Here is a 26,366-nt window from a genome sequence, read left to right on the forward strand (position 1 = left end):
GGTGTCCAGTTTGGTTCTTTCACAGCGCACAGGGTCATTTGGAGTGGCCACGGTGGCCGGCTGGAACGGTCACGTCTTTGATAATACGGAATAAAAGGACACCTTAGTTTTATGATATTAACTATCCCTAATTATGCACAAACAATCATACATAACACACTGCAGCACTGAGACTGGGAAAGCTGCGTTGCATTGTTACTGGGGCCATGTGTAAACCCCCGGCATTAATGAGACAGCTGAGGGGCCTTAATTTAGAAAGTTCACACTTGAATCACTCATCAACCTCCCATATCAATGTCAATGTCGTTTCGCCAGGTTACATGATTTGCTTTTTCGATTTTCTTTTATTCCTTGTTTTTTGTAACTGCTTAAACATTTGTGTTTTTTGTGTGTATTTTGTTTGATGTATTTGTTTTTTTGTGAGGTAATGTGCAGAAGCAGCTTATAGTGATTTATCCGACAATTAAAATAACAACTTTGGCTTATGAATGGGGTCACATAGGATTTAAGTGATATATTAAATATGTAATTATTAGAAATTGTAGCAATTCATGTATTAATACAGTTATTAACTATTCTGCCATTTTTGTTTGTTTGTTTTCAATCAGTCTTCTTTCTTTCTTTCTTCCCCCCCAGTTCGAGGGCGCTCACCTGGTACCACCGGAGCAGCGCCCAGCAGAGCAGGTAGGCTGCCACGGAGAACCTGGCGGTCCGGTGCCGCTCCGGCAGGCAGGTCAGGCACCGGAGGAGCTCCGGTCCGCCGGTGCCCTCCTCTCGGCCCGCCGGCCCGCGGCTCTCGTCCTCCGTCGCGTTCCCGGGGAGGCCACCGCCGTCCTCCATCTCCTCCCCGCGGCGATACCCCGCCCGGAGCGGCGCGGCGCGGACTCTGCGAAACTCTGGAAACTCGCCTCCCGGTGAGCTTGGCTTATTGGTATCCGCTTTGAGGGAACTCTCTCATACTTCTGGGTCCAACGTCCCCGTCGCCCCGGCGGATGCTCGCTTACCGACCGTCGGCGCCGCGGACAGCGACGCTCTGGCGCCGCGTCCTGCGCTCGCGTTGCGCGTGCGCGGCCAAACACTTTACAGCACGCGCGCAACTTTCAAGCGCGCGGGTCAAGCCGGCGGAAGTGGGTCGCCCGAGCGCTTCCGCTGCGGGGGGGACCGCTACTTCAAAATAAAACTCCGTTAAAAAAAAAAGAATCGATTAAATACTGTTTATTTTTTTAAGTTCTAACTGTTATGTATATATATATATATTTATTTTATTTATTTCTATTTATTAAATATTTGAAAAAAAATACGTCTGTGAAACAAAAAAGATCGATTGGATAACGCGACTTTTCTCGTCTCGTAATTGTGACAATAACAATAAAAAAACAGGGCGCCCTCTCCGAACTGAAATGGAAAAAGGGTTTTCTCAAGAAAAGTTTCCAATCAATAAGGAAAGACAATAAAAAGAAGGATGCGACACAAGCCTGTTTCCCGTTCGCCGCTTCTTTCTTTTGGATGATTTCTTGTTAAAACGTGTTTTTCGCGCTTTTAAAAGGTCATCGACCGGAAATTCCATCGGTTTATCGTCCTCGCACGGTTTTAATTGTAAGGGTGAGGGATTCAACCTTTATATTCGAGACAGTGATCTCGATGGTCGTTACATATTGTTAATTTGCGTTATTAGGTATAACTTCTCGCCCCGAATAGCTTCTTTCTTTTTTTGGGGGGGGGGTTAAAGCTCTTTTATTAAAGATTGGAAAAAAAAAAACAAGTGACACCACCGAGTGCCAGCGCGTCTACAGTGGCAGGAGATTAAAAAAAAACCCTCAAAAGTATCAGCAAATAAATCAACATACAGGCGGAGGTCGTCAAACACATTTAAATGGAGTTATAATAGTTTGAACAAAATGACGGACCACTGCTTTGTGTTAGTTTGCAACCATAATTATTTCCATTACATTACAAACTTTTTGGAATTTATATATATATATATATAGTATAGTAATATTATAGTAGTATAGTAATATCTATCTGGTATAGTAATATTCTAGTAATACCTATATTAAATATATCTTATATATCTTATCTATCTATTAGTACCTATGCATACCTATTAATAACGTGTATACTTTTAGACCAAGCCTGCCCAAAGCGAGGCGCCAGAACCTACAAATTGGTGCGCGTCTCATTTCCAGGACACGTTGCCCTATTTATCCCATCATGCAAAAAGTGAAATAGATCGAAACGCCAGACACGGGATTGGAGCGTGTAGCCGAACTGTGCACTTAGCGCCGCGCTGTGGCGGACACCCGCTCCTGCCAAATATAATTCATCCGCCGAATTCCATTTAAATTGCGTTGTGCCGCCCATGCTCTATTGGGACACATTTTCCCCAAATGCATGAACGCTGACAGCACAGCTTCCAGTTGTAGTCCTCCACGTTTGAGGTCCCTGGGCTGTTTAACACCCATAATGTCAACAAAATGCAAAGTGGCTTTGTTTACTTAAGCACGGTTAAGATGCACAACCAGTCTGAAGAAATATTTACCGTCAAGTTAACTCTGGAACTAAGTGTTTATTGAGAAAACAAATAAATTTTCCATGGAGAAACAGACGCTAAGAACATGAAACATTATTATTATTATTACTATTATTATTTACTTATTGTTCTGCCTCTTGTTCACTTGGAATTGAACTGGCCACACAACGATGAGTCTTGAAAACTTGAAACAACTCGTACCGTATACATGCATACTAGTGGACACCTTCAGACCTCAGTTTGAACTGAACTGAATCCACCGTGTATTTCAGTGGAGGTCCACTTTCTGCAGGTCTTCTATGGTCACATGTACAACCTGCAGAGAGAGACACATGGACATCATCGGTGCATTAAAATCATAGTATCGATAATAGTATAGAACGTAAAAAAAAATAACAGAAAAACAATATAAATAAACAAATAAGTGAAAGAAAAAAATAAATAAACCATATGCAATAACTAATGAAATAAAGCTATCGGTACTCTTCACTTTACGACTGAGTTCCGTTCCTACAACCTGGTCGTTAAGCGAATTGGTCAATAAGCGAGGACCTGTATCATTCCACGGTAAGGGGGCGTGGCTGGTATATATAGTGTATATAGTATACTGAATATAGTGTATACAGTATATGTAGTGTATAAAGTATATATAGTATATATAGGTATATAGTGTTATTTCACGGTAAGGGGGCGTGGCGATTGCAAACGCTAGTGTAGTGAATACTGACAGACTGTGGGAACGAGACTGTGTACGGTGATGAAATGAGATACAGTGTATACAGTGTATATAGTGTATATAGTGTATATAGTGTATTTAGTATATATAGTATATATAGTATATATAGTATATATAGTGTATAAAGTATATATAGCGGACAATACAGACTGGTCAGAGAACTGGTGGTTAGACAGGTAGGTCCTTAAATGAGGACTACCTGTAGTGGGGAACAAGAAAGCTGAAGCTCAAGATGAAAGAATTTGGTAGTGTACAATAAAACCTAACGACAAAAAACATTAAATATAAGCCTAAAAAGGGACAAAAACCAATAGAAAAATAAACCTAAAATGAATAATAAATAAAGCTACCACATAGCAAGCACTGCTAATGTCATTGAAAACACTGCTGATGATACATTATGATCATCCACAACCACCAGACGTACGCTGAAATCATCTGATCGGAGTCATTGGATCAACTCAACAAATGTATTAATTTATTAAACCTATATTTATTTAAGGCCATCTCAACTTGAAATGTGACTCCTAATTCCTTGATGATGAGAACACCAAAAAATATATATAAGTTTAACAAATCCAAAATGTAAAATGTGACTCTTAATTCCTTGATGATGAGAACACCAAAAAATATATATAAGTTTAACAAATCCAAAATGTAAAATGTGACTCTTAATTCCTTGATGATGAGAACACCAAAAAATATATATAAGTTTAACAAATCCAAAATGTAAAATGTGACTCTTAATTCCTTGATGATGAGAACACCAAAATATATATATAAGTTTAACAAATCAAAAATTTAAAATGTGACTCTTAATTCCTTGATGATGACAACACCAAAAAATATATATAGGTTTAACAAATCAAAAATTTAAAATGTGACTCTTAATTCCTTGATGATGAGAACACCAAAAAATATATATAAGTTTAACAAATCAAAAATTTAAAATGTGACTCTTAATTCCTTGATGATGAGAACACCAAAAAATATATATAAGTTTAACAAATCAAAAATTTAAAATGTGACTCTTAATTCCTTGATGATGAGAACACCAAAAAATATATATAGGTTTAACAAATCAAAATCATTTCCAGCGTAGAAAGAAATGACAATATTTTCCCGGCGTCACGTTCATACGGTTGAATGGTGCGCGGCGCTGACCTGCGCGTGGCAGGGATCGGGGTAGTCACAGACGTCTCCCGGAAAGACGGAGCGCATCAGCATCTTCACCTGCGTGGGGTACACGTAGGTGGGACAGCAAGGAGCCCCCTCCCCCTGCACGCCCACCCTGTGCAATACCTCCAGGGAGAAGGAAGAGAGTGCACGTCTGTCACGCCGTTCACTCTGCAGTCATCCGGTACTGACGGAGAGAAACCGTACACTCTACCTATGTGTGTGTGTGTGTGTGTGCGTGTGTGCGTGCGTGCGTGCGTGCGTGCGTGCGTGCGTGCGTGCGTGCGTGCGTGCGTGCGTGCGTGCGTGCGTGCGTGCGTGCGTGCGTGAATGTCGTCGGGGCCGACCAGTTTGCGCTGCATCAGCCTGTAGGCCTTCCTTCTACGTGCACGGTCACTTCGAGGGCCTTTGGCGGCGCCAAGAAGAAACCCGATCCAAGCAGGCAGCCTGAGGAATACAGATGTTATAGATTTATAACAAGTGCCTGAGCTGTGATGGATAGATAGAGATAGATAGAGAGAGAGAGAGACAGACAGACAGACAGAGAGACAGATGGATAGACAGAGAGACAGACAGATAGATAGAGTAGACAGATACAGTATAGTAGACAGATACATACAGTAGACAGATACAGAGATAGATACATAGACAGACAGACAGACAGACAGACAGAGAGCGAGACAGAGCGATAGAGATAGATAGACAGACAGACAAAACCAACAGACAGACATATAGATATATGGATAGACAAACAGACAGACGGATATATAGACATATAGATAGACAGACAGACAAACAGCGATAGATAGATAGACAGAACCGACAGACAGACAGACAGACGGACAGACGGATAGACGGATAGACAGACAGACAGACAGACAGACAGACAGATAGATAGATAGATAGATCTGACATCAACGCAATAGAAAAAGTAACGACGCAATAAAGCAGCACAATAAAAATATGAAAAAGAGAGAAAATGGCAACATATGGAACATTTGGAAAATGTACAACAAACCTAATTGTGACATAACCTAAAAATAAAAAAAATATATAAACAAGAGAAAACAAAATAAAATGAAACATTGGTGAAAGGTGAAAGGTCCAAACATGAAATGCACGGTCCCGTACAACAACATCAATAACAGTGAAATAAAGTGTGAAGCAGAAAGACGCGTGTCCAACGAAGCTGCCACTGGACACAGCCCCCACCCAGCAAACACCGCCTACACCTAAACCAAAAGAGATGGCGGCATATCCGCGGAGACTGGAAGAGCTCACCCAAAGGACTGGCACAGCGCCTCGGTGGCCTCCATGACGACGCTGAAGGGAGAGAGCAAACCACACGGCTCCTCCAAGGGACGGTTTTCGGAGTTGGTGAACAGTGGAAACGACGCCAGTGAGTCGAGGCTCCACGGGACAGAGCTGCGTCCAGCACCACGTCGAGCTAATATTCAAAATGTACGTTCGGACGTTTGAAAGACATCGAGGGGACGTGGCGTTGAAGTACTGACGAGCGGATGTTTCACACGAACGCCGCTCGGGAGCAAATCAAATGGGCATTTTGGCCATTTTGATGCAAATGCGCCAAACAGGCAAGATTGAAAGATGAAAAAAATAACAAAAACATAATTATTACTGCGTTATTTACGTTCTGAGGGTGAAGTTTTCAATCCGCGGGCTGCATTTATGGCAGAGAAGGTAACTTTACAGGGGAGAAAGGATGCCCTCTTTCAGGCTGAAGTACGTGTGCCTGCCATCTAGCGGCTGACTTGTGTTACTGCAACACGAAATAAATAGACAGACAGACAGACAGCCAGATAGATAGACAGACAGACAGACAGACAGACAGACAGACAGACAGACAGACAGACAGACAGACAGACAGATAGACAGACAGACAGACAGACAGATAGACAGACAGATACATAGATAGATAGACAGACAGATACATAGATAGATACAGACAGACAGACAGACAGATAGATAGATACATAGATAGACAGACAGACAGATAAATAGATAGATATAGATACAGACAGACAGATACATAGATAGATAGACAGACAGACAGATAGATAGATAGATAGATAGATAGACAGACAGATAGATACATAGATAGATAGACAGACAGATAGATAGATACATAGATAGATAGATACAGACAGACAGATAGATAGATACATAGATAGACAGACAGACAGACAGATAGATAGATAAATAGATAGATATAGATACAGACAGACAGATACATAGATAGATAGATAGACAGACAGATAGATAGATAAATAGATAGATAGATAGACAGACAGACAGACAGATAGACAGATAGATAGATAGATATAGACAGATAGATAGATAGATATAGACAGACAGACAGACAGATAGATAGATAGATAGATAGATAGACAGACAGACAGACAGACAGACAGACAGATAGAAAGACAGTGGCTCACACGTGTTACTGCACCATGAAATACTCTACAGGTATTCATCTCTGCAGGGAATACATTCAAATAATAGGTGATAATAATAAAAACAACATTTTTTTTTTTACAGGGCAATATGCAATGAACCCAGAAATTAGATTCAAAATACTTATTTCTTAAAACTGTTCAACTTCAATCTGCGCTACTTCCGTTCTTGTTCATTCGTCTCGATGTATTTGAGATTGCTTTCTCTCCCACCATTGGTCAAAATACTCATGTGTGAGAAGCATGGTCAATGCCAGGCGCGCAAAAGCTCTTCAAATGTTTGTCATGGGACTTGATTGTAGCATTGTTTAAAAGTAAATACTGTATTGTACAAAAATGAATGAAAACAGATTTGAGTGGTTTTTAATTTGATCGCCTTCTTTTAATGTGAAGCACTTCAAGCTGCATTTTGTGTATGAACAGGGCTCTACAAAGGCTATTATCATGAGCAGTATTATTATTATTATTATATGGACCAGGAATCCAGAATATCTTATTCTTCTTACGATCACTAACGATCATGTAGAATTTATTTATTTTTAATAAATAAATTTAAAGATTAAAACATGTCAGTCGATTTTGATCCAATTTGAAAGCTATAGTAGGGAGGTCCTCCGAAATTGTATTGGAAAACCTTTTGACGACACAGCATAGTCCCAAAACATTTCAGTCTGAGGAGCACTGACTTATCGGCTCTGCCTTTTGATTTAGTTGTTGGACATAAATAAGCACCATATCGACCCTGTGGACTGTAATTCGGGAGGACGTCACCTCAGAGGAAAACAAGGCGGTCCAAACGGCTTACGGACCTACGATGTACCCCAAAGGCCCCCGCACTCTGCAGCGCAAGTTGGAGCTGTGGAAAACAATGACTTCATGGCGTTAAGTTTTTCACTTCAACCTCTGTTATTTGGTGGCGCGGCGTGTGCGCCGATGCCCCAAGCTCGAAAAAGGGAGTTTATTCTCGCCTGGGAGCAGTGTTCATGTGTCCATCCATGCATGTCAGACATTAAATGGGGAGTTATGAGTCATTCAGAGCGACCTGCGAAACCCCGTAGAGGTCCACGACAGAAACGCTCCGCGGCAGTCGCTCACTTTCTCTCGGCCCTTCCTTGCCAATCTTCTGGCCACTAGGAAAGCCGGCCAGAAGAAGCCCCCCCCCCCCCCTCCCGGACGTGTCGGCCCCAGCGGGGACGGCGAGGACGCGAGTTTACTGTCTTTCCTTTTCTTTTATTGAACATGTGGAGATGTACACACAGATATATTACATTCATATATAAAAAAAAAAGAAATAACCTCCCTTTGTTACATTTCCAACGTGACGGCAGCACTCCTGTTTATTAATTAAAACACGGTCTTGAAGTCCGACGAAACAGTGGCGGCGGTATCCTCCCCCTGCCCCCCGCAGGCAACACACAGAGGCACCAGATGACAAACATGGCCGCCTCCTGCGTCGTCCTGGCCTCGCCGGCTCTTTTCTTGTCCGGCTCCGTGGGCTGCGGACGCCTCAGTACGGCTTCTCTCCGACGGCGGCGAGGATCTGGCGCCGCTCGTCCTCCGTCGGCATGTCGGGCTTCACGCCGTCCCTGCGCCGCTGCACCATGATGTTGTGCTAAGTTGCAGGAAAAAAAGAAGAAGAAATAAATTAAATAAATAAAATGGGCGTGGGGGGTGGGGGAAATCGGAAACTGGTTTTCAGTGTCGGTCAAATCGGTGAGAACCCCCCCAAATAATTCTCGGAGCGATGCAGATTCGGTCCCGCTTTTATGACGCGGAGGATAGTAAAAGGATTTTATCTACTTTCTTTCACCCGGGAAACTCCTCCTATCCAAAATCAGCTTATTAAAAGAGATTGTTTGGACGGAGATGGAATTATTTCCCCGACCGATTTGGCGCAGGAGGCAATTGTACCGTCTACAGCCCCTTCCCAACTCGCACTGAAAGCCGTAAATCTACCGGCGACGTTCCTTATTGCCGTCACGTGGGAACGGGAGCCGGTCCCCGCCCTCCACCTAGTATCGCCACAACGGCCGCGAATGGCAACGTGTGCGGAGCGGAAGCGGTAACATTTCTGTAAAGTAGGGGCGGAACCGAATCCAAATCAAGCGCAAATAGTGGGGGTTTTTTTACGAGTATTTATTTCGTACAAATAAAAAAATATATAAAGAAAACGTTTTTTCGGGAAGAAATTAAAAAAAAAAAAGATGAAAAAATTCGGATAAAAGCGAGTCCGGTCCGAAGGGCGGCTGGAGAGACGAGAAACTGAAACATGGGGAGCGTCTACAGAAACAGGTCTTTGAATTCTTAAATGTTATTATTTTTGGCCTTGGACAATGCCACTCAGACCCTCGACGTGCCTTTTACAGTTAGGGGTGCTTTGCGACCGTGTGGTGACACCCACCACGGATATTTTTTTCATCCGGCAATGTTCCGGGTGCCATGTGGGAAAGGGGCGTATTCAAACCGTGGGGTGCACCCCGTCACGGAGGAACTGCATGTGATAAAGAAAGACTGCTGTCTCACGGAATATGTTTATTTAAAGTTTCTAAACCGGACAGGAGAACAGTTTTTTTTTTGTTTTTTTTAAAGAGTGCAATTTGTTCATATTTTAATTTATTTTCATTATTTCTTTTCATCATTATTTTTCATTTTTCGTGGGCACCTGTGTGCCCCTGTTGGCCTGTGTGAAGGGGCAATACAAGCCAGTAATGAACGTGAGTGCTAGAGCTGGTTTACTATAAACCATCTTACTTTACCTATGACACTTTTTTTTTTTTTGTACTTTTTGGGCGTCAAAGTCCTTTAAATCAACAACAACAAAAAAAGTTTGAATACCACTGATCTATAGGAAGACGCCGTGGAATTTCTGCAGATACAAATGACCTTATTAATTAATTAACTTATTATTATTTTAAGTATTTAAGACTACAAACACACGTAAAAAAAGAAGGAGAAATACTCAGAGGTAATGACTGAATCTCAGATGCCACGGTCCCTGATCTCTGTCGGGCCGCCGCTGTTCACCGTCAACAGAGGGCTGAGTGTTGCATTGTGGGTCTGAGGCCAGAAAGTTACTTCTGATGTTTTTGGCAAATAGCCCAAAACGTGTCCATGTACGCATATTATGAATGACCAATAAGAATTGGTGCATTGTGTCACCGGCCAATCACAATTCCTTCCTTTTCATTTGCAAAAAGAAAAAAGTATATATAAAGTAATAAAATAAAGAATATATCAAATAAAATACAAATCTGTAAAAGTGTCTGGTGACAGCATGAAAGCATCGTCAAGTTAATGTTAGAGACGTACAACTCCAACGCAGAAATTTCACACGCAGTACTTTTCTCTGCGTTGACATTTGTTGGATATGATCACTCACCCAGTATTTCCTACAGTTCTTGTACCTCAGGAAATACGCTGAGCACATTGCTTTGTCGTAGTTGTTGGCGTCCAAACACTTCTGAGAGCCGTCGCTTTCCTGCCAGATGAGAAGATGTGATAATCTTTCTCCCCCCCCCCCCCTTCCCCATTTTTTTCGCAATGGCAGACAACTACAACTTTGCTGTATTTTGGAGACGATCCACTTACTTCGATACACGGGTTGATGTCTTTGTTCCGAAGTTTTCGGACATTTTTATCCATTGGCATCTGTGTATTGAGGACGGTAAGAACATGTTCTGATTCTGTTGCAAATAAATAAATAAATAAATAAATAGACAGCTAAATAAATAAATGTGCCGCTTCAATCAAATCTACATTTTAACATATTTCCCTGTGCTGAGGTTCTGTGGAAGAAAATCGACATTTTTCCCATATGTCCATGCTACTGTGCTCATCTCAAATACAATTCTATTTTTGCATTTCATTGAAGAAAATACAGTTTATTCCTGAGCCGTTTCTTATTTATCAAATACACAGAATAATTTATAATATACAGTACCGATAACCTATCCTGTGCTTTAAATCACATTTGTATATTCTGTATATTTTTATATATTAGACTATTTTTGTTTTGTATTTTTCGGCTACTCGTGTATTGTATTTATTGTCTGTATCTGGAAATTCATTCTGGCTCCATCTTATCCCTTATCTTAAAATGCTTTAAATTAAACACACAATAACACACGTCTTTGTGCCGACAATTAAGGATGCAGAATACATACAGAATATGAACGAACCGAAAAAGAACAAAATAGTAATATAAATGTACATATACAGTATGGTTGTTCTACAGCAAATTGAGGGTAAAACGCAACTTGAATTTAACAGAATCCAACACAAGTATTTATCTCAATGGCCACATTACACAACATTACAGGGACTGAATGGATGACACAGTGTCAAACACATCTGTGAGTCTCTCTGGTGAGATATATTTGTCACAGGTTTCCCTTCAACACGGATCTAACTACCAAGCTTATATTTAAATAGAAGGGGGGAAAGCATCTCAAATGTCTTGGTTTGTTGGGGTTTTTTTTGTTAATCTTGCCACTATACAAACATTTTATTTTGCATTATTTTATTTTATATTATTAATACTGCAATGCAAAGTTTTGATATTTAAGTAAATGTCATTAATTAATTGTAAACCACTGCTTTTCTTGCTGAAAAAAACCCTCTTTATTTGGTCTGTGAAACACATCTTGGTAAATAAATGCATATGTTTATAAATTGACTGAACTGCATCGTTGCTGTCAAATACAAACACATCCTGGGCATTAGATGTTATCAGATATTATCAGATGTAAATTATAATTTGATTGAAAGGGTTTTTTTTTTCATGTTAGGTTTTGTAAAGATCTTTTTTTTTTTTTTTAAGAAGATTATGACCTTCAACTCATTATTTCTAGTCCGGGAAAGTCAATGTATAACATATATATTCTTCAGGAACTGGTTTCAACATCAATGTATTGGTATTCTACAACTTTGAATTACCCATAAATATATTTATATATTAAAATGTAAATACATTGAAATTACCCAAGCAGGGTGTCTGAAGGTGTCAGAGTTACACATCATGCCTTCTCAGACATTTTTAAGAACAAATCTTAACAAAATAGAAAAGATTTTGGAGAAATCAGCTCTCTTAATCCATCAAGTATTAATTCAGAACTATATAGTGCATTCGGTACAGGGCAGAGGTAAATATTAGGTAGAAATTGGAAAGGTTATGAACTAGATGATTCTGGCAGATGGCAGATGTCAATATTTAGAGAGTGGGGTGGCCGATATATAATGCCAATATCATGTTGTTGTTGTTTATTTGCATCTGATAAAATACAACAATTTAACAATAATAAAAAATGAGACACAAAATTGCTGAGCTTAAATGAACAACTATTTAACACTAATGTTATTGTCGGCATTGTCTCCGAAGTGCACTTATTAAAAAGAAATGCATCAACTAAATAAAAGCCCACAGGTAATCTAAAAACGAAACTTTTTAAAAACAACAACAACAAAAAAAAAAAACAATGTATGAAGTAAAAATAAACAATTATAAACGATAAAAAAGGATGGATATTAAAACAGAGTCATATTAAAGTCCGGTCAGGAAATAGAGAGTCTACCCGTAAAAGAAGTGCAGAATTTATTATTTACAGGTAAAATATTTACATAAAAACATCCAGTTTTTACTACACTAAGTCCCATAGCAATGGCGAGTCGGTGGGACTCGGTTCGGGACAGTGGGGACGCTGGGTTTTCGTTTGGAACAAGACGGGACAGTCCTTAAATCTGTGTTTGAAACATTATTTTCATACAAGTAAAAAAAAAAAAACATCCGAAAATAAATAGATCTAAAATAAAAACACAGGAAAACCGGCACGAAAACACATGCAAGGTGCACCCCTGTCTGGAGGAGAGCAAAAAAAAAAACAAAAAAAAAACTCCAATTCTCTTTTGAGTTTATGTTCTGCATCTTGGGGCGAAGTATTTCCCAAACGGCGCTCCTGCTGTTTTCGTTCAAAACCGGTCGCAGAGGCTCTGCACTTTCCATCTTTAATGAGCTAATACCGAAACAAACCAGAGGGAACGAGACAGTGCAGACGGTGAGTGGGCGAGAGGAGGCGGCGCTACGTGGGCGCTGCAGCGGTGTGTGTAATGCTGTCAGAGAGATGCGAGAGCGGGGAAGCGCTGCTGCTACCGGTAGTGTATCGATAGTGCGGAAAAATTAGCATCGAAGCCGTTTGGAATATTCAGAATCGATATGTATAGATACATGGATATTTATGGCAACACCAGTCGCCAGATATATTTTTTTGTATATCGGCCTCGTGAGCACTGGCAGCGGCCGATGCCCATAATCTCAAGAGGTGCATATATCGGCCCAATTAATCGGCCGATCACTACTTATAACATAACGTTTACTCTGATGCAGAGGAACTTGGTTACTTTGAGGAAAAATGAATATATGGATACATAAAAATCTGACAAAATGTTTATGTTGAAAATGATTATGAAATTGCAAATATTTAAATTTGACTTATTAATGACTTGTGGCCTAATAGTTGTAGAACTGAATGTAAGACATTTAAAGACTGGTTAAGGTCACCTTGCCACCGCTAGCCACAATATTGTGAATATAGTGATGAATAATGAAAATTTTCTTTTCTGAAATCCCTCACAAGTAATAGTTTGATTTATAATCCAAAGTGGTATTATTGATCGCAATGTGCAAAGTATAATCCATGTGCAAAATATAATCTGGATTATTCTTGCACATGGACATATGATACCAATTTGCATTATGAAAATTTGGGACTGCTGTTATATCAGGACCATTATTACTATTTCCCTTATTATAACTAATGTTATTACTGAATGCTGTTACCGTAGGGCACATTTTAAAGTTAATCTGTAATATTGTAATTTGTACTGTAGCGTAAAGCCGGCTTCACACCAAATTCGACAAAGGACAAAAACAAACCAGAGGTCCATTCACCCCTACGAACGGAGAGCGGGGTTCCGCACGCACAAAGCTGTGACACGCTGCGCTGCGAGGCTCCAGGACGCGTTCTAATTTTCCCTCACTCACGCGTCAGGTTTCAGAGCCGAGAGGATGACCGGAAGTGACATCGGTCAAGTATTTTATCGCAACTGGGCTGAAAAGCAAGTCAATACGTCACGTCTGTGAGATAGCGACCTTATTCACTTCGCCGTCGGATGTCACCATAACCACAATCAGTGAAACTCTTCTTAAGCAATTCGGCAGTTTGTAAACACTTTATGAAAGGGGGCTTACAGCTCTCTTTCGTGGAACGTGATGAATGTGAAGCTGAGCAATCGACTCTGGGGGGGGGGGGGGGGGGGGACGACCCAGATGCAGTTCATCCCACAGGAACTAGGGGAAGGAACAGACTGTCTGGTGCGTTTTCGGATTCGGTGTGAAGCCCACTAACCTGCCACCAGCCCATGTTGCTCTCACTAGTCAGCGCAGTCAGCTGCACAAGTGCTATTCCCTGTTAACTTCGTACATACTAAGGGGGGAAAAAATAATAATTAAAATGAGATCAAACTGACACATGTGATTGTGTGTTGGTTTCATCTCATTTGTTTCTTTTATCTATTTCAGGACTTGCCCGGTTTTCAATCTGGGGATCAATAAAGTGCCATCTGATTTGATCCCTCTCACCTTAAAGGCTAAGTAAAATAAGTAATAAACGCATCGCAGCACTTTAACGGCTTTATTTGTCGACATGCCCCCCCCCACCCCCCGACACATTTATGAGATAATCGCCTGACCGCGATTATTCCAGCCACGCGCGATCGTTTCGCAAAATCGCTGGGTTCCACAATGAGGTTTTCCACGCAAATGCGAGGGGAATTTTAACGACAAACCGACAAACGTTTGGAAAGGAACACAACAACACAAGCTGGCGCATGCAGTCGTCCACCCCCCCAAAAAAAAAAACAACAACGGAACGACCGGGAGACCTGGAGGTGGGACGTTTGCGGCAAACCCACCTCATGGTGAAACCAAAGTGGGCTGGGGGGGGGGGGGGGGGGGGTTTGAATCACCGCCGGCGGCTTAGATAACAAGGGCGCCCTCTCTAAGCCCAACCAACTCATATGGCCTGGCAACTGTTCACGTTGACCTTCGCCGAAGCTGACGCACGCACGCACACACACACACACACACACACACACACACACACACACACACACACGTGTGTGTTTGACCCGAGCAAAGTGTTTTCGTAGAACCATACACGAGTCGGAGAAGAAATGACGCACTTGTCTGGGTGGCGCCTGGGCGCGCCTCCGGGCCTACCTTCACGGCGTCAACCCCCGATCCGCGGGGCAGCGACCTCCAGGCGCGTCCCGGCGCGGGCGGCGTCGACGGTCGTCGGCCAACAGCCACAGGCGGCACTGCGAGGCGCCGCGCCGCTCGCAACGGCGCACCAGGAAAAGCGGCCATCCGGTCACATGATGGACGGCGCGACGCGGCCAATGGCGGCGCCCGGCCGCCCCGAGCGACGTCGGCGCCGGCCAATGGCGGCCCCCGCCCCCCGCCCCCTCCGCCACCGCCGCCGCCGCCACCCCCCTCGCCGACGCCCGCGCCCGCCCGCTCCCGCTCAACGAAACCGGGCCGAAGCCGAAGCGATTGACAGTGGCCCCGGCGAGTCCAAAAAATAGACTTTTATTCAAAGGGACCGTGAGCGACGCCGGGGCGAGAAGTGGCGGCGCCCCCGGCCAATCCGGGCGGGCGGGGTGGGCGGGGACGCGCGGATGGGCGTGGTCAAAGGGAAGTGCGGTTGCATCGCAGCGCATACACAATGGCTGCTGGAAAGAGGGGAAAGCAAACAATTTTCAGGCCCGCCGCGTCTAGCAAAAAATATGAGAAAAAAATTATTAAAAATTCGGAAAATAGTTGAAAGTGGAGAAAAACCCGACAGAAAGGATGTCTAAGCGCCCGGGGTGAGTTTGATGTGAATTAAGTAAATTGTTACCCAGTTCTTGAATTAAAATATCGGGGTTATTTAAATTATGGGAGAGGGGGTGAGCTGGGGGGGAAAAAAGTTAGTGTTAATCAGTGCCCAGTTTGGGACCGCAGAGAAAAGCAAGGGGAAGGCGCAAAATTAAGAAGAAAATTTAAATAAATTGTGTCATTACTCGCACTAGTGTCACGCTGAGCGTCAAGCGGCGTTAGCAGCCCTAGGAGCCAGCAGAGTGGCGAAAAGTTGGAAAAGTTTGACTCAGTTAGTTAGTTTTTTTTTTTTTTTTTTTTTTTTTTTAGTAAAAAAAAAAAAAAAAAAAAAAAAAAGCCTAGTAATAACAGCGGCGATGACGCCGACGGCGACGCGGAGCGCGCTCTGCGGCAATAACGCGAGGACGGCGTCAAAATCCGCTTTTATTCGAACGCGGTGTGAACGCAACCTTATCGATTCGAAGCATCTTCCCGAGCACTTCACATGTAACGTTTAACAGCCGCCCCGGTGTCCTCCGCCGCTTCTTTCTTCTTTCTTTCTTTTTTTTTTTTTATTATTATTATTATTTTTTTTTTTTTTTGTGTGTGTGTGTGTGTGTGTGTGTGTGTGTGTGTGTGTGTGTTTTTTGTTGTTTTTTTTTTTTAGGTGAGCACGTCTTCATCTGACGTGTTTGTTGTTGTTTTTTTTTTTGTTTTTTTTTATTTTGTAGTTATGACGCTTTTGTCAACGGGGATGGGGGGGGCGGCGGCGGGGGGGGGGGGGGGGGGGGGATAATAAAAAATAAAAGTTGCTCGTCAATATACAACTAAAATGGAGGGAAGGGGGAGTTGAGGCAACGTAATTGGGTCGTGGCGAAGGCCTGATTGTGCAGGTTATTGCGGACGTGCTGGTCTTCCGCCGGGCGAGGAGGAGATGGAAGCTGGACCCGTGTGGCAGGTTGCATGTCACTGGTTGCGTGGAGGGAGGGAGGGAGGATAGGGGAGGACAGTGGCAGTAGCCATGTTGTACAGTGCCATTGCATGGACTGATGTCAGCCTGTGACTTAATAGGCGCCTCTCCAAAGTCTTTTCCCGGAACAGCCACCCACCCCCACCCACCCCCACACACACACACACACACACACACACAGGTCTCCCCCACCCCCCCCTCGGCTTGGTTGGGCCAAAGTTGCCCCTTTTTGGTTTTGGTTTGAGATGGTCCTGCTGGAGCCGCAGATGTCGTCTCCCCGCTCCCCTGCGTGATGCCGGGGCTGACGACTTGCCCTGCGGTGTCGATGCTGTGTTGATCGAGTGGGGTTGTTGTTGTTTTTTTTTTGTTTTTGTTTGTTTGTTTGTTTGTTTTCTTCTGTCCCATTTGTCAACTTGTTAACTACAAAACCACGCATGCCATGTTATCTCGTGTGTCGAGTATTTGGACACTTACCTGCTATACAGTGCTGTGGAGTCCATGGAATGGGGCGTTGGGCATTGTTATTACAGATTTTTCATTTCTTTGTCATTGGGATCTGGTCTTGAACTCTGCCGCAGAAGTTGCATTACATAATGGAATATATAATATATAATTTATTTATTTTTATTTTTTTATGTTGTTTTTTTAATTGGAGTGGCAGAAACACAGGGATATTGGTGGAATTGGCAAAACAACTTTGAATGTTTTTCAAGGTGTTTATGTTTATTGTAAATGTAGGATATTTATTTATGTGTTTGTTTGTTTGTTTGATTATTTTCACAAGCCTGATAAAGTTTATTGTATATAAAATGGGCCGCCAAAGTTGGAGGGCGCTTTCTGTTGCAGAGAAATACCCCAGGAGTTTTTTAAACTTACCATTTCCTCCTGTCATCGTATGGAGTGGATGAGACTCTTAGCGGCTTGCTTTGGAAAGTTTTAATCGCCAAGAATTTCCTCAAATATGGTTTTGCTCCCTCCTCATTCAATTTCACATCCCTGGGTCTGTCGGATGGAACGCTGCATGGGACTCGAAATGTTGCAAGTGTTGATCATTCTAAGGGAAAGCTAAGCTCTGACTTATAACATCTGTTTATTACACTGTTGCACTAGATAGCTTTTCACAGTGGGGAGTGTAGCTTTAATTCTAATAATAAGTAGAATGTTTAGGAAACGCACTCTCGGGTGATTTACGTTTCTTGCCGTGTGATGTGCTGACATTTTGTGCTTTGCTGTAAAATGTGTTGGTTTTTTTTTCGTAAGCCTGATAAAGTTGTTTGTAGAAGCCAGAATGGAAGCATCCTCAGGCCCATGGCTCGTAAAAACACTCGATGTGACTGGGAATTTAATGTTGAATATTGTCAAAAAAAACCCCAAAAACATTTAGACCCTTTCTAATTCCCGACCTCCTGCACCATCTAAATCTTCCAATTTAAGCAATGTCATTCTTCTCAAATAAATTATTTGTTGACCACTTTCCACCGTGTGAAGATAGCTGTGTATTATTAAGTGTATTTGCAATTTGAGCGACAGAAAGTAGTTCTGTAGAGACACAGAAGGAATTCGATCACATGATGGATGCAAAGAAAAATCCTCAAACTCTAATAGATTAATAATTAATAATGCTGTTGCACGCTTATTTACAGGAAAGTCCGTAAGACAACCAACATTATAAAACATTAATTGCATTTTTATACATATCTGTAGCATTTCTAGTAGACTTAAAAGGATAAAAACAACGAAAATACATGTCAAACATTTCCATATCTTCATATACTCATATGTTTAAGTGTTCTTAAAACAAATGTAGGTATGCATTTACCTATGTATTTTGCAGAAATTCAGTTAGATTATTTGAGCTACAATTGAAGGTCTAAAATGTAACTCTGTACTTTTGAGATTAAAAAGCACATTTTAAATTCAATTAAACAAATGAATAGAATTAAACAATTAAAAAGTACAAATAAAATGTTAAATTATATGACTATCCCGGATAAAGATTGTTTAACAGCAGTTTTCAGGGTTTGTTTGCAGCTGCAGTTTGGTGGAAAATTGGATTGTATGCAAGAGTTCTGGAAAAATTTAACAAAATACAGAAGTACGGTTTCACAAAAAAAGGACAATAAAATAATATAATTAGAGAATCTTTACTTCACTCCCACAACGAATAGAAATATTCAGAACGAATTTTCTAGAGACTTTCCAGCTTTGCAAACGTAGAATTGAAGTATAATCTATTTAATAAGCCTAATTCATTCAAATGTTTTTTTTTTTCTTGCTTGAATGATGTATGATTTGTGATAATTCAGTAATTCAACTTAAAGAATACTGACCCGTGTAGGCAATGTGTTTAACTGTCTCTTTCATCGATAGTAGAAATATACTTTGTTAATTCAGAATTATTCCACATTAATAAGGCAAATTCTGCATTCGTTAATTAGCTGAATGTTACCATATAATTTTGCCTAAATGAACACATGCATTGCCATTCTTAAGACTTTTTTTCATTGGAAGGGAGGGTGTAATGACTGAAAATATTCCTGTTCATGTATAATATGGCATATAAGATGTTTTGACATGTTTTGAACCCAGTCTCATGTAGAAGCTTGATTTTCGGATATTGCGCAATTGGCCAAGTGCCAATTCTGAAGTGCCACTTGGATGATATTTGAAGAGCTAAGTCATAAAGTCGTGCACGCTATAATAAATCACTACACAGGGCAACTAAAGTTTAACCTGAAACATATCTGGCATTCAACTGAAACCTGCTGAATGAATGCAACATTTTAATTTTTTTTTATTATTCTCACTAATATTTCCACCAAATCTGAATTACTGATGGGCCATTGCATAACCGAACTCTACCTTAGTGAAATATTTGCTGTGGTACCAGAAACCGGGTTTCAGCTATGCACTAGGTGAGCACAGTTTGAAATCTGCGCAGAATTTGGCCAAAAATATTTCTTGGTTTGGTTTCTTTGGTTTGTTTGGCGCAGAGGTATTTGTAAAGGCTCACGGTTACAGAACTGAACCGTCCCTCTGTTTATTTATTTATTGATTTATCTCCCTTGTTCCAATCTGCTTTCACAGACCCTTGAGTCCCGGCGGTGTCAAGCACATAAAACTGGATAGAGCACCCGCATCAAAGCTAGTTGGGCCGCGCGCCCCTGTCCATGTAGCTGGTCTGCCATAGGGTGCCATGGCCACGGGAACCCAGGGCCCCCGTGAGCACGTCTTGGAGAAAGCCAAGCTTGTGCCAGCCACGGGGAGGCGCAAACGAGCAGAGGGGAAGCCAAAAAAGAATTTCCCCTGCCAAGTGTGCCAGAAGGCTTTCAACAGCGTGGAGAAGCTGAAGGTGCACTCGTACTCGCACACGGGAGAGAGACCCTACCGCTGCTCTCACCACGACTGCACCAAGGCTTTCGTCTCCAAATACAAGCTGCTACGGTACAACACAAGCAGCCATATCTAGCAGGCTGCAGCATGCCGCTTCTCTCTTGTGTTTTGGTTTTTTTTTTCGCTTCACTTGTCATGTAGTGCTCTTAAAGTAATCAAAAGGTGACTTTTTTTTTTTCAAGAAATTCATTGCAGTCTAGCTTTCAGATCATATTGTTGTTGTTGTTTTTTTTTTTGTTAGGAATAGCATGCCTGTATAAAACACTGACGCTGAAATTCTGAATGCTCATAGAATCTATCTGTGTTCAAAGGCATATGGCAACTCACTCGCCGGAAAAAAACCACAAGTGTTCGTACTGTGAGAAAATGTTCCATCGGAAGGATCACTTGAAGAATCACCTGCACACTCACGACCCGTACAAGGAGGCCTTCGCCTGTCAAGAGTGCGGCAAGAGCTACAACACCAAGCTGGGCTTCAAGCGCCACCTCGCCCTCCACGCAGCCAACAGCGGCGACCTCACTTGCCAAGTGTGCCTGCAGCCGTTCGCCAGCACCGGAGTGCTTCTGGAACACCTCAAAACGCACGCTGGCAAGTCCTCCGGCGGGACCAAAGAGAAAAAGCACCGGTGCGAGCACTGCGAGAGGCGCTTTTACACGCGCAAGGACGTGCGGCGCCACATGGTGGTGCACACCGGACGCAAGGACTTTCTGTGCCAGTACTGCGCCCAGCGATTTGGGAGGAAGGACCACCTGACGCGCCACGTCAAGAAGAGCCACGCCCGCGAGCTGCTGAGGGTTAAGACTGAGCCGGCCGATCCGCTGGAGCCCTTTGTCTGCGACGTGGCGTCCGGCAGCATCAAGGGCGAGCTCCCGGGCACGCTGGCCCCCAGGCAGCTGCAGCTCAACATGTACACAGGACCCGTCCTGGACACGGAGCCCTTCCCCAGCCCGGCGCAAGCGTTCTCTTTGAAGTACCCCCTCGGCTCCAACTTTACCTCATACAGCGTGTCCGCGCAGGAGCGTGAGCAGAACCTAAAGGGAGAACTGGAGACCTACCTGATGGAGCTGCAGAGCGCCATGCCTTCCTCCTCCTCCTCCGCCCCCGACGACGCTCAGCTCGCCGCCTCCAAGCTGGAGCTGGAGCAGCAGGTGGGCGCGCTGGGGGAGGCGGGCGAGGTCTCCCTGTCCAAAATGCCCGCGTCGGGGCCCGGCGCCGCCGCCACGGGCGACGCGCTGGCCTCCTCCTCCTCCTTGCTGGACTTTGCACAGCTCTTTAACTTCCTGCCCCCAAACGGCCCGCCCTACGCCCAGGCGGGGGCCAGCGGAACGTTGGGCGTCCCCTATCCCGCCGCTGCGGACCCCCCGCAACATGTCCAGCTGCCTCCCCAGCCCCCGGAGTGCCCGGAGGCCGGGGAAAGCCCCCTCCAGGGGCTGCCCTCCTCCTTCATATCCAACCTGAACGCACCCACCACGCTGCCACGCTTCCACCAGGCCTTTCAGTGATACCACGTTCACGCCGACGCGTTCCGCCCCCCTACCTACGTCGTCTCAAACTCTCCGGTTCGCACCAGAAAGAAGGTAAACACCCCCGGCTATTCTGGACACCTATCGACGCCAGTAACACGTTTTGGGTTTTTTTATGTTTTATTTTTTGGGAAGTTGTAAGCACTTCTGTCCGGTGAATATCATGACATGTGTAGACACTGACACAAGCGATAGAAGTATGTGATGACCAGCACTGACAGTAGTACACGTACACCTCCTAAAGTGCAGGTCGGCTCGGTAAAGGCGCGACTAGCTACGGTTGGGATGTCTCGAAAAAAATTGACTTTTTTTGTTGCCGAATGTCCAGCGTTTCACACCCCTCCAGCACACCACTTACACTCTCAACGCCCAAAAGCGACGAGCCTTTGTCGGAGTACACGATTCACCTTTTGGGGATTTTAAATAGTCTTCATGTCCTTGAATTGACGTAGAAATAGGATTGCAGTGGTTTATCCCCATCCACAATTAACCCCATTTGCCTTAGAACAGGTTGACGTCTAATATTGATTATTATTTTTTTTTTTTTTTTTCATATAGCACTTTGAAATTTTGTGATGTGGAATGTCGTCACAATTGACTTTTGTCCTACGTCTTTTGTAGTCCTTTTTTTTTTTTTTTTTTTCTACCCCCCGCGGTTGTGTTTTAGAGGCGAGCCGGACAGTGTGAAAAGCAATCCAAGTTGTTACGGACGACAGGTACTGAGTAGCAACCGGCGAGCAACAGTATTACGGTTCCAACCTCCGCTTTGGTTGTCGGCGGCGTCCCCGCTCGACCCTTCCCACGGAGCCGCCCTGCTCTTTTTTTCGTTCTTCTATTTTATTTTTGTTTAATTTTTTACGTCTATTCCTCGGCTCGCTCCCTCACCGCGCCCCCCCCCCCCCCCCCCCTTCCGAATCAAAGAGTCAGCCGAACGCAAACATGCGCGGCCCGCCGGCGATGGCGACGTCCGACTGCTTTCCCCCGTCGAGCTACCGAGGAGGAGGAGGCGGAGAGGTCTGAGTTGACGCCGAGCGCTTCCGTTTCCCCCCGCCCCCCCCCCCCCGGCATTCGCCAAACCTTGCGCGTCTCCTTGAAGTCACCGTTCCCGTGAGAAGCTCTCCAGGCCGACGTCCGCCGCCCCGAGCCTCTGACGCCAAACCAGCCCAAAGTCTCTCCTCCCTCCGCCCGAGCGAGCGTCCAACCCGGCCGAAAGCCGTCCCCTCGCTGATGATTGTGAGCAAAGCTACTGAGCGGTCGGCGCCTACCCCCCCCCATGCTAGCTCGTATAAGCTGAGAGGCGGAAGGTTGGGTCGTTTAAAATTACAAATTAAATACAATTTTAAAAAAGAAACAGACAAAGGAGCATCAACCCGTTCCTAGAAACAAACTGTTGAGAATGAACCGCTTGGTTTAAGAAATGAAAACGAGCGTCAGCACATGTAAGCTATCCGTGAAATTACCTTTGTGCCTCGGGTTACCTACCTAATATGTCACTATGCGTTTGCGTAATAGCAGAAAGAAAAATTATATTTAGTGAAAGATAAATTTGCCGAATTGTAAATTTCAATTTTTATTTTTTCTGACGCTGTAGAAAGTTAAATTTGTATTTCAGTGAAAACTTTTTAATTTTGTCTTTAGGCTTGAGGGCAAAAAATGTGCCTCAAATACGCCGGTCCTACACTCTGATTCACATATTAACAGATACCTTTGGGGGGGGAAAAGCATGGCTTCCAAATGAAGCTTCTAACGCCCCGATACGGTCAAAACCCAGAAGCCCCGAGCAATTACGAAAGACGTCCCTGTTCAGATTGAAAAACAACGACAACAGCGACTATTGGCTAAAAGCTTTTAGTTTGCGCTCAGATACTTGTTCGACTGCTAGCTAGGAAAATACAGAGCACTTATAATAAATATTGGATAGTTATTGATATGTTTTAGTCTTGACCGGGGTTGTTTTGACAATGTTTTGTTGACATGCTAACTCAACCGTAAAACACAGAGGCCAAATTGTGGCATATTGTGACCGTCCTGACTGTTGGAAAGGAAATCTTAGCGGCATTAGCCTCGGTGTATTTTTAATTGGTAATTAAAAGACAGCCCTACCTGCTCTCCTTTTTATTGACTTTATTTTCTTGCGACTCAGCCAAACTCACTCATGGATGAGAAGCGCTTTTCCGAATTCCCCGCCGAGGGAGTGGGCTTCATCCGCTTCTCTGGTTTGCGTTTAAATTCTAATAAATACTCTACAATATATTTCTTAACCCTCTTTAACCTAAACAGCATGTGCTCCCTTTTTTTTTTGTTGTTGCTTTTTTGGGCAGTATATTAAAACCATAATCAAATGTTAATCAAATAGCGCACGTTATTTGAAAACCGGGGCATGATACAGATTGAGCCAGTTGCTTAGGGGTGGATGCGTAGTCCAGATCAAGACCATTTAGAGAAATTATAGTAATTAACAGTTAGTATTAGTTCAATTGCACCTTAAACCAAGACCTGTTCATTTTTTTTACTTCCACTTAATATTAAATGAATACATCCAAACTACTAAACGTATTATGTGTATTTCAAGACAGGTGACTTTTGTGTGTTTATTCGCAATAAAGACAGTTGCTCCCAAATATGTGAGGATGAATATAGTGTAAATATAGTTGAAGTGAATGGACTAATCTGAGGCTGGGATGATCTCAGAGACAGACGGTAGGACAAGTAAACGAGTAAGTCTGACTTACTTTCAAATATTATATTAACATTTTAGACATGGACTATATGTCAAAAAAATATATAAATATAAATGAGCTTAATCCGCCACAGTACTAATCCTGTTAAGTGTGTGTGTGTGTGCGTGCGTTTTTCTTGCAAAAAAAAAACAAAACATTAAATAAGAAGTAGTTAGTAAAGTACAAAGTAAGAACAACACAATACGTATTTTGGTTGTTTTTTTGTTTTTTTTTTCTCAATTACCTCAGGCTATTCAATCTTCTTGGCCGACTTAAGCACCGCTCCGGTGTCAATTGGGATGTAAAGTATACGTTGCACTTTTATTTTCCCTCCTTCGAGCCACCGCCCGTGCCTCTGTGCTCCCCTTAGAACCAGATCCAAATCCAAGCGCGCGTCGTAGCTGAGCCGCTCAGTCATCAGCGGGGACGGAGCGAGCGGCGCCGCCATCCAAGCCTTGGCACCGGACGCCTGGGGTCCCACGAGTCATCCTGCATGCATCACCTGAATAGTGTTATCACTTACCTCACATAGGCGTTTCTCTCTTTTTTTTTTTTATTATTATTATTATTATTTTTTTATCCTTCTTTGGGGGGGGGGGGGGGGGGCTCGGAGACTCAAAAGAAAAGAGAACAGTGTTATAAACCCCGTTTCACGGTTCAAAAAAGGAGGGGTCGAGGAGACGTGAATGGAACCAGTACAGTACAACTTGCCTTGGGATGTTTTGAAAACGTAGAGGCGCATGTGTAATGTTTCAAAAAGGAAAGAAAATGCATTACGGAAGTTCTTTGCTATTTGTATCTCGTGAAGGTTTTGTGGTTTTACAGGAAATGTCAGCGAGCCGCTCCGCAAGAAATGTCCGCGTTTTTTGTTTGTGTCGTGTATTCAATGTCGTGGTGCACTTTTTTTTTTTGTTAATCGGACGCTTTTTTTTTTGTTTGTTTGTTTGTTTGTTTGTTTGTTAACTCTCAATATTTTATTTTATTTTTTTTGTTTATTACAAAATGTGTAGATTATATATTTAGCTCGTTAGAGAACAATAACATTGTAAATACGATATAAAATGTTTTATTTTTACAGGTACAATTTTGACAGTGTTTTGTTTTGGGTTTTTTTCTATCAAAGTGTCAATTTTTGCTTTACTTGCACAAGCATTCTGTGTATCTCATTGAGGGGCCCTGCATCACATGGTTATCACAGGCAAAATTATAAATACTGATTTACTTAGCACTTAGTTTTGTTGATTTAATCACCTGGTTGTCGTCATCGAACGTGTCCGGTGACATGGTGATATCGCGTCTTCACTCGCCCGTTGACCTCAATTTTTTTTCTTATTACTCTCGCTAAAAAGGAATACTACTTGATTTTCAACCTTCGTATCGTTACCACGGTAAAGACTATCAGCTATTTTATAACGTCACCGCGAAGTGCGGCGTTTTTTGGCAAGCGGGGCCGCCCTTTTGGGAGATCTGACTTAATCTGCGTACAACTTGTGAAGCGGTTTGGGGAGAAGGTCGGCAAAAAATAACATGTTGAAGGATTCCAACCCCGGGCGGAGTCGTTCTTCAGATATCGGAGCTTACTTCACACCGAATGCGCGTCCGCCTCCAACGGTAGGACGCCCCCCCCGCCCCCTAGTGGTCGGCAGGTGAAATGCGTCTGAGTTTTCGCATCGCAAAACACTTCGGGCGGGGAAAAATGGGAGAGTTTTGTTTTGTTTTTCCAGCTCAACGGCGATTAGTTTGCTCAGGTGGACATTAAACATGTTCCATGAATAAGAGTTCAAAGCTCCCGTTATATAGTGAAAAAATAAATAAACACAATTCACTTGCATAAAGAGAGTTTAATTGATAGTGATATTATTATTATTATTATTAGTGTTATTTTATATATGTGACTCATTAAATTAGTTTGAAAGCCAGTTCAAATAATAAAAG

General features: G+C 43.0%; 3 protein-coding genes across 3 annotated transcripts in view; 1 reads left to right on the forward strand and 2 right to left on the reverse strand.

Annotated features, from left to right (window-relative positions):
- The window catches only part of LOC307244786 (uncharacterized protein), a gene marked incomplete at its 3' end in the record, with an annotated part of 47,487 nt that extends 46,609 nt beyond the window's left edge, over positions 1–878 (reverse strand). Inside the window, exon 1 of the mRNA XM_080020090.1 lies at positions 652–878. Within this exon, the coding sequence (XP_079876216.1) occupies positions 652–840 (189 nt within the window). The 5' untranslated portion in view covers positions 841–878. The remainder of the gene's footprint in view (positions 1–651) is intronic.
- A 7,247-nt stretch (positions 879–8,125) lies between these two features.
- Positions 8,126–15,350, reverse strand: chchd7 (coiled-coil-helix-coiled-coil-helix domain containing 7). The gene is made up of 4 exons (XM_080020281.1): positions 15,189–15,350; positions 10,505–10,564; positions 10,296–10,394; positions 8,126–8,528 (listed from the first exon to the last, which is right to left on the reverse strand). Exons 1-4 carry the CDS (start codon positions 15,333–15,335, stop codon positions 8,424–8,426), a joined length of 411 nt encoding a protein of 136 aa, XP_079876407.1. The 5' UTR covers positions 15,336–15,350; the 3' UTR covers positions 8,126–8,423.
- Positions 15,351–19,990: 4,640 nt separating this feature from the next.
- plag1 (pleiomorphic adenoma gene 1) lies at positions 19,991–21,690 on the forward strand (the record flags this gene model as incomplete). Its single annotated transcript, XM_080020273.1, has 2 exons — positions 19,991–20,238; positions 20,499–21,690. 2 exons carry the CDS (start codon positions 19,991–19,993, stop codon positions 21,688–21,690), a joined length of 1,440 nt encoding a protein of 479 aa, XP_079876399.1.
- Positions 21,691–26,366: the final 4,676 nt, after the last annotated feature.

This window comes from Zeus faber, assembly GCF_960531495.2.
Source record: "Zeus faber genome assembly, chromosome: 19".
Classification (NCBI taxonomy): Eukaryota; Metazoa; Chordata; class Actinopteri; order Zeiformes; family Zeidae; genus Zeus; species Zeus faber.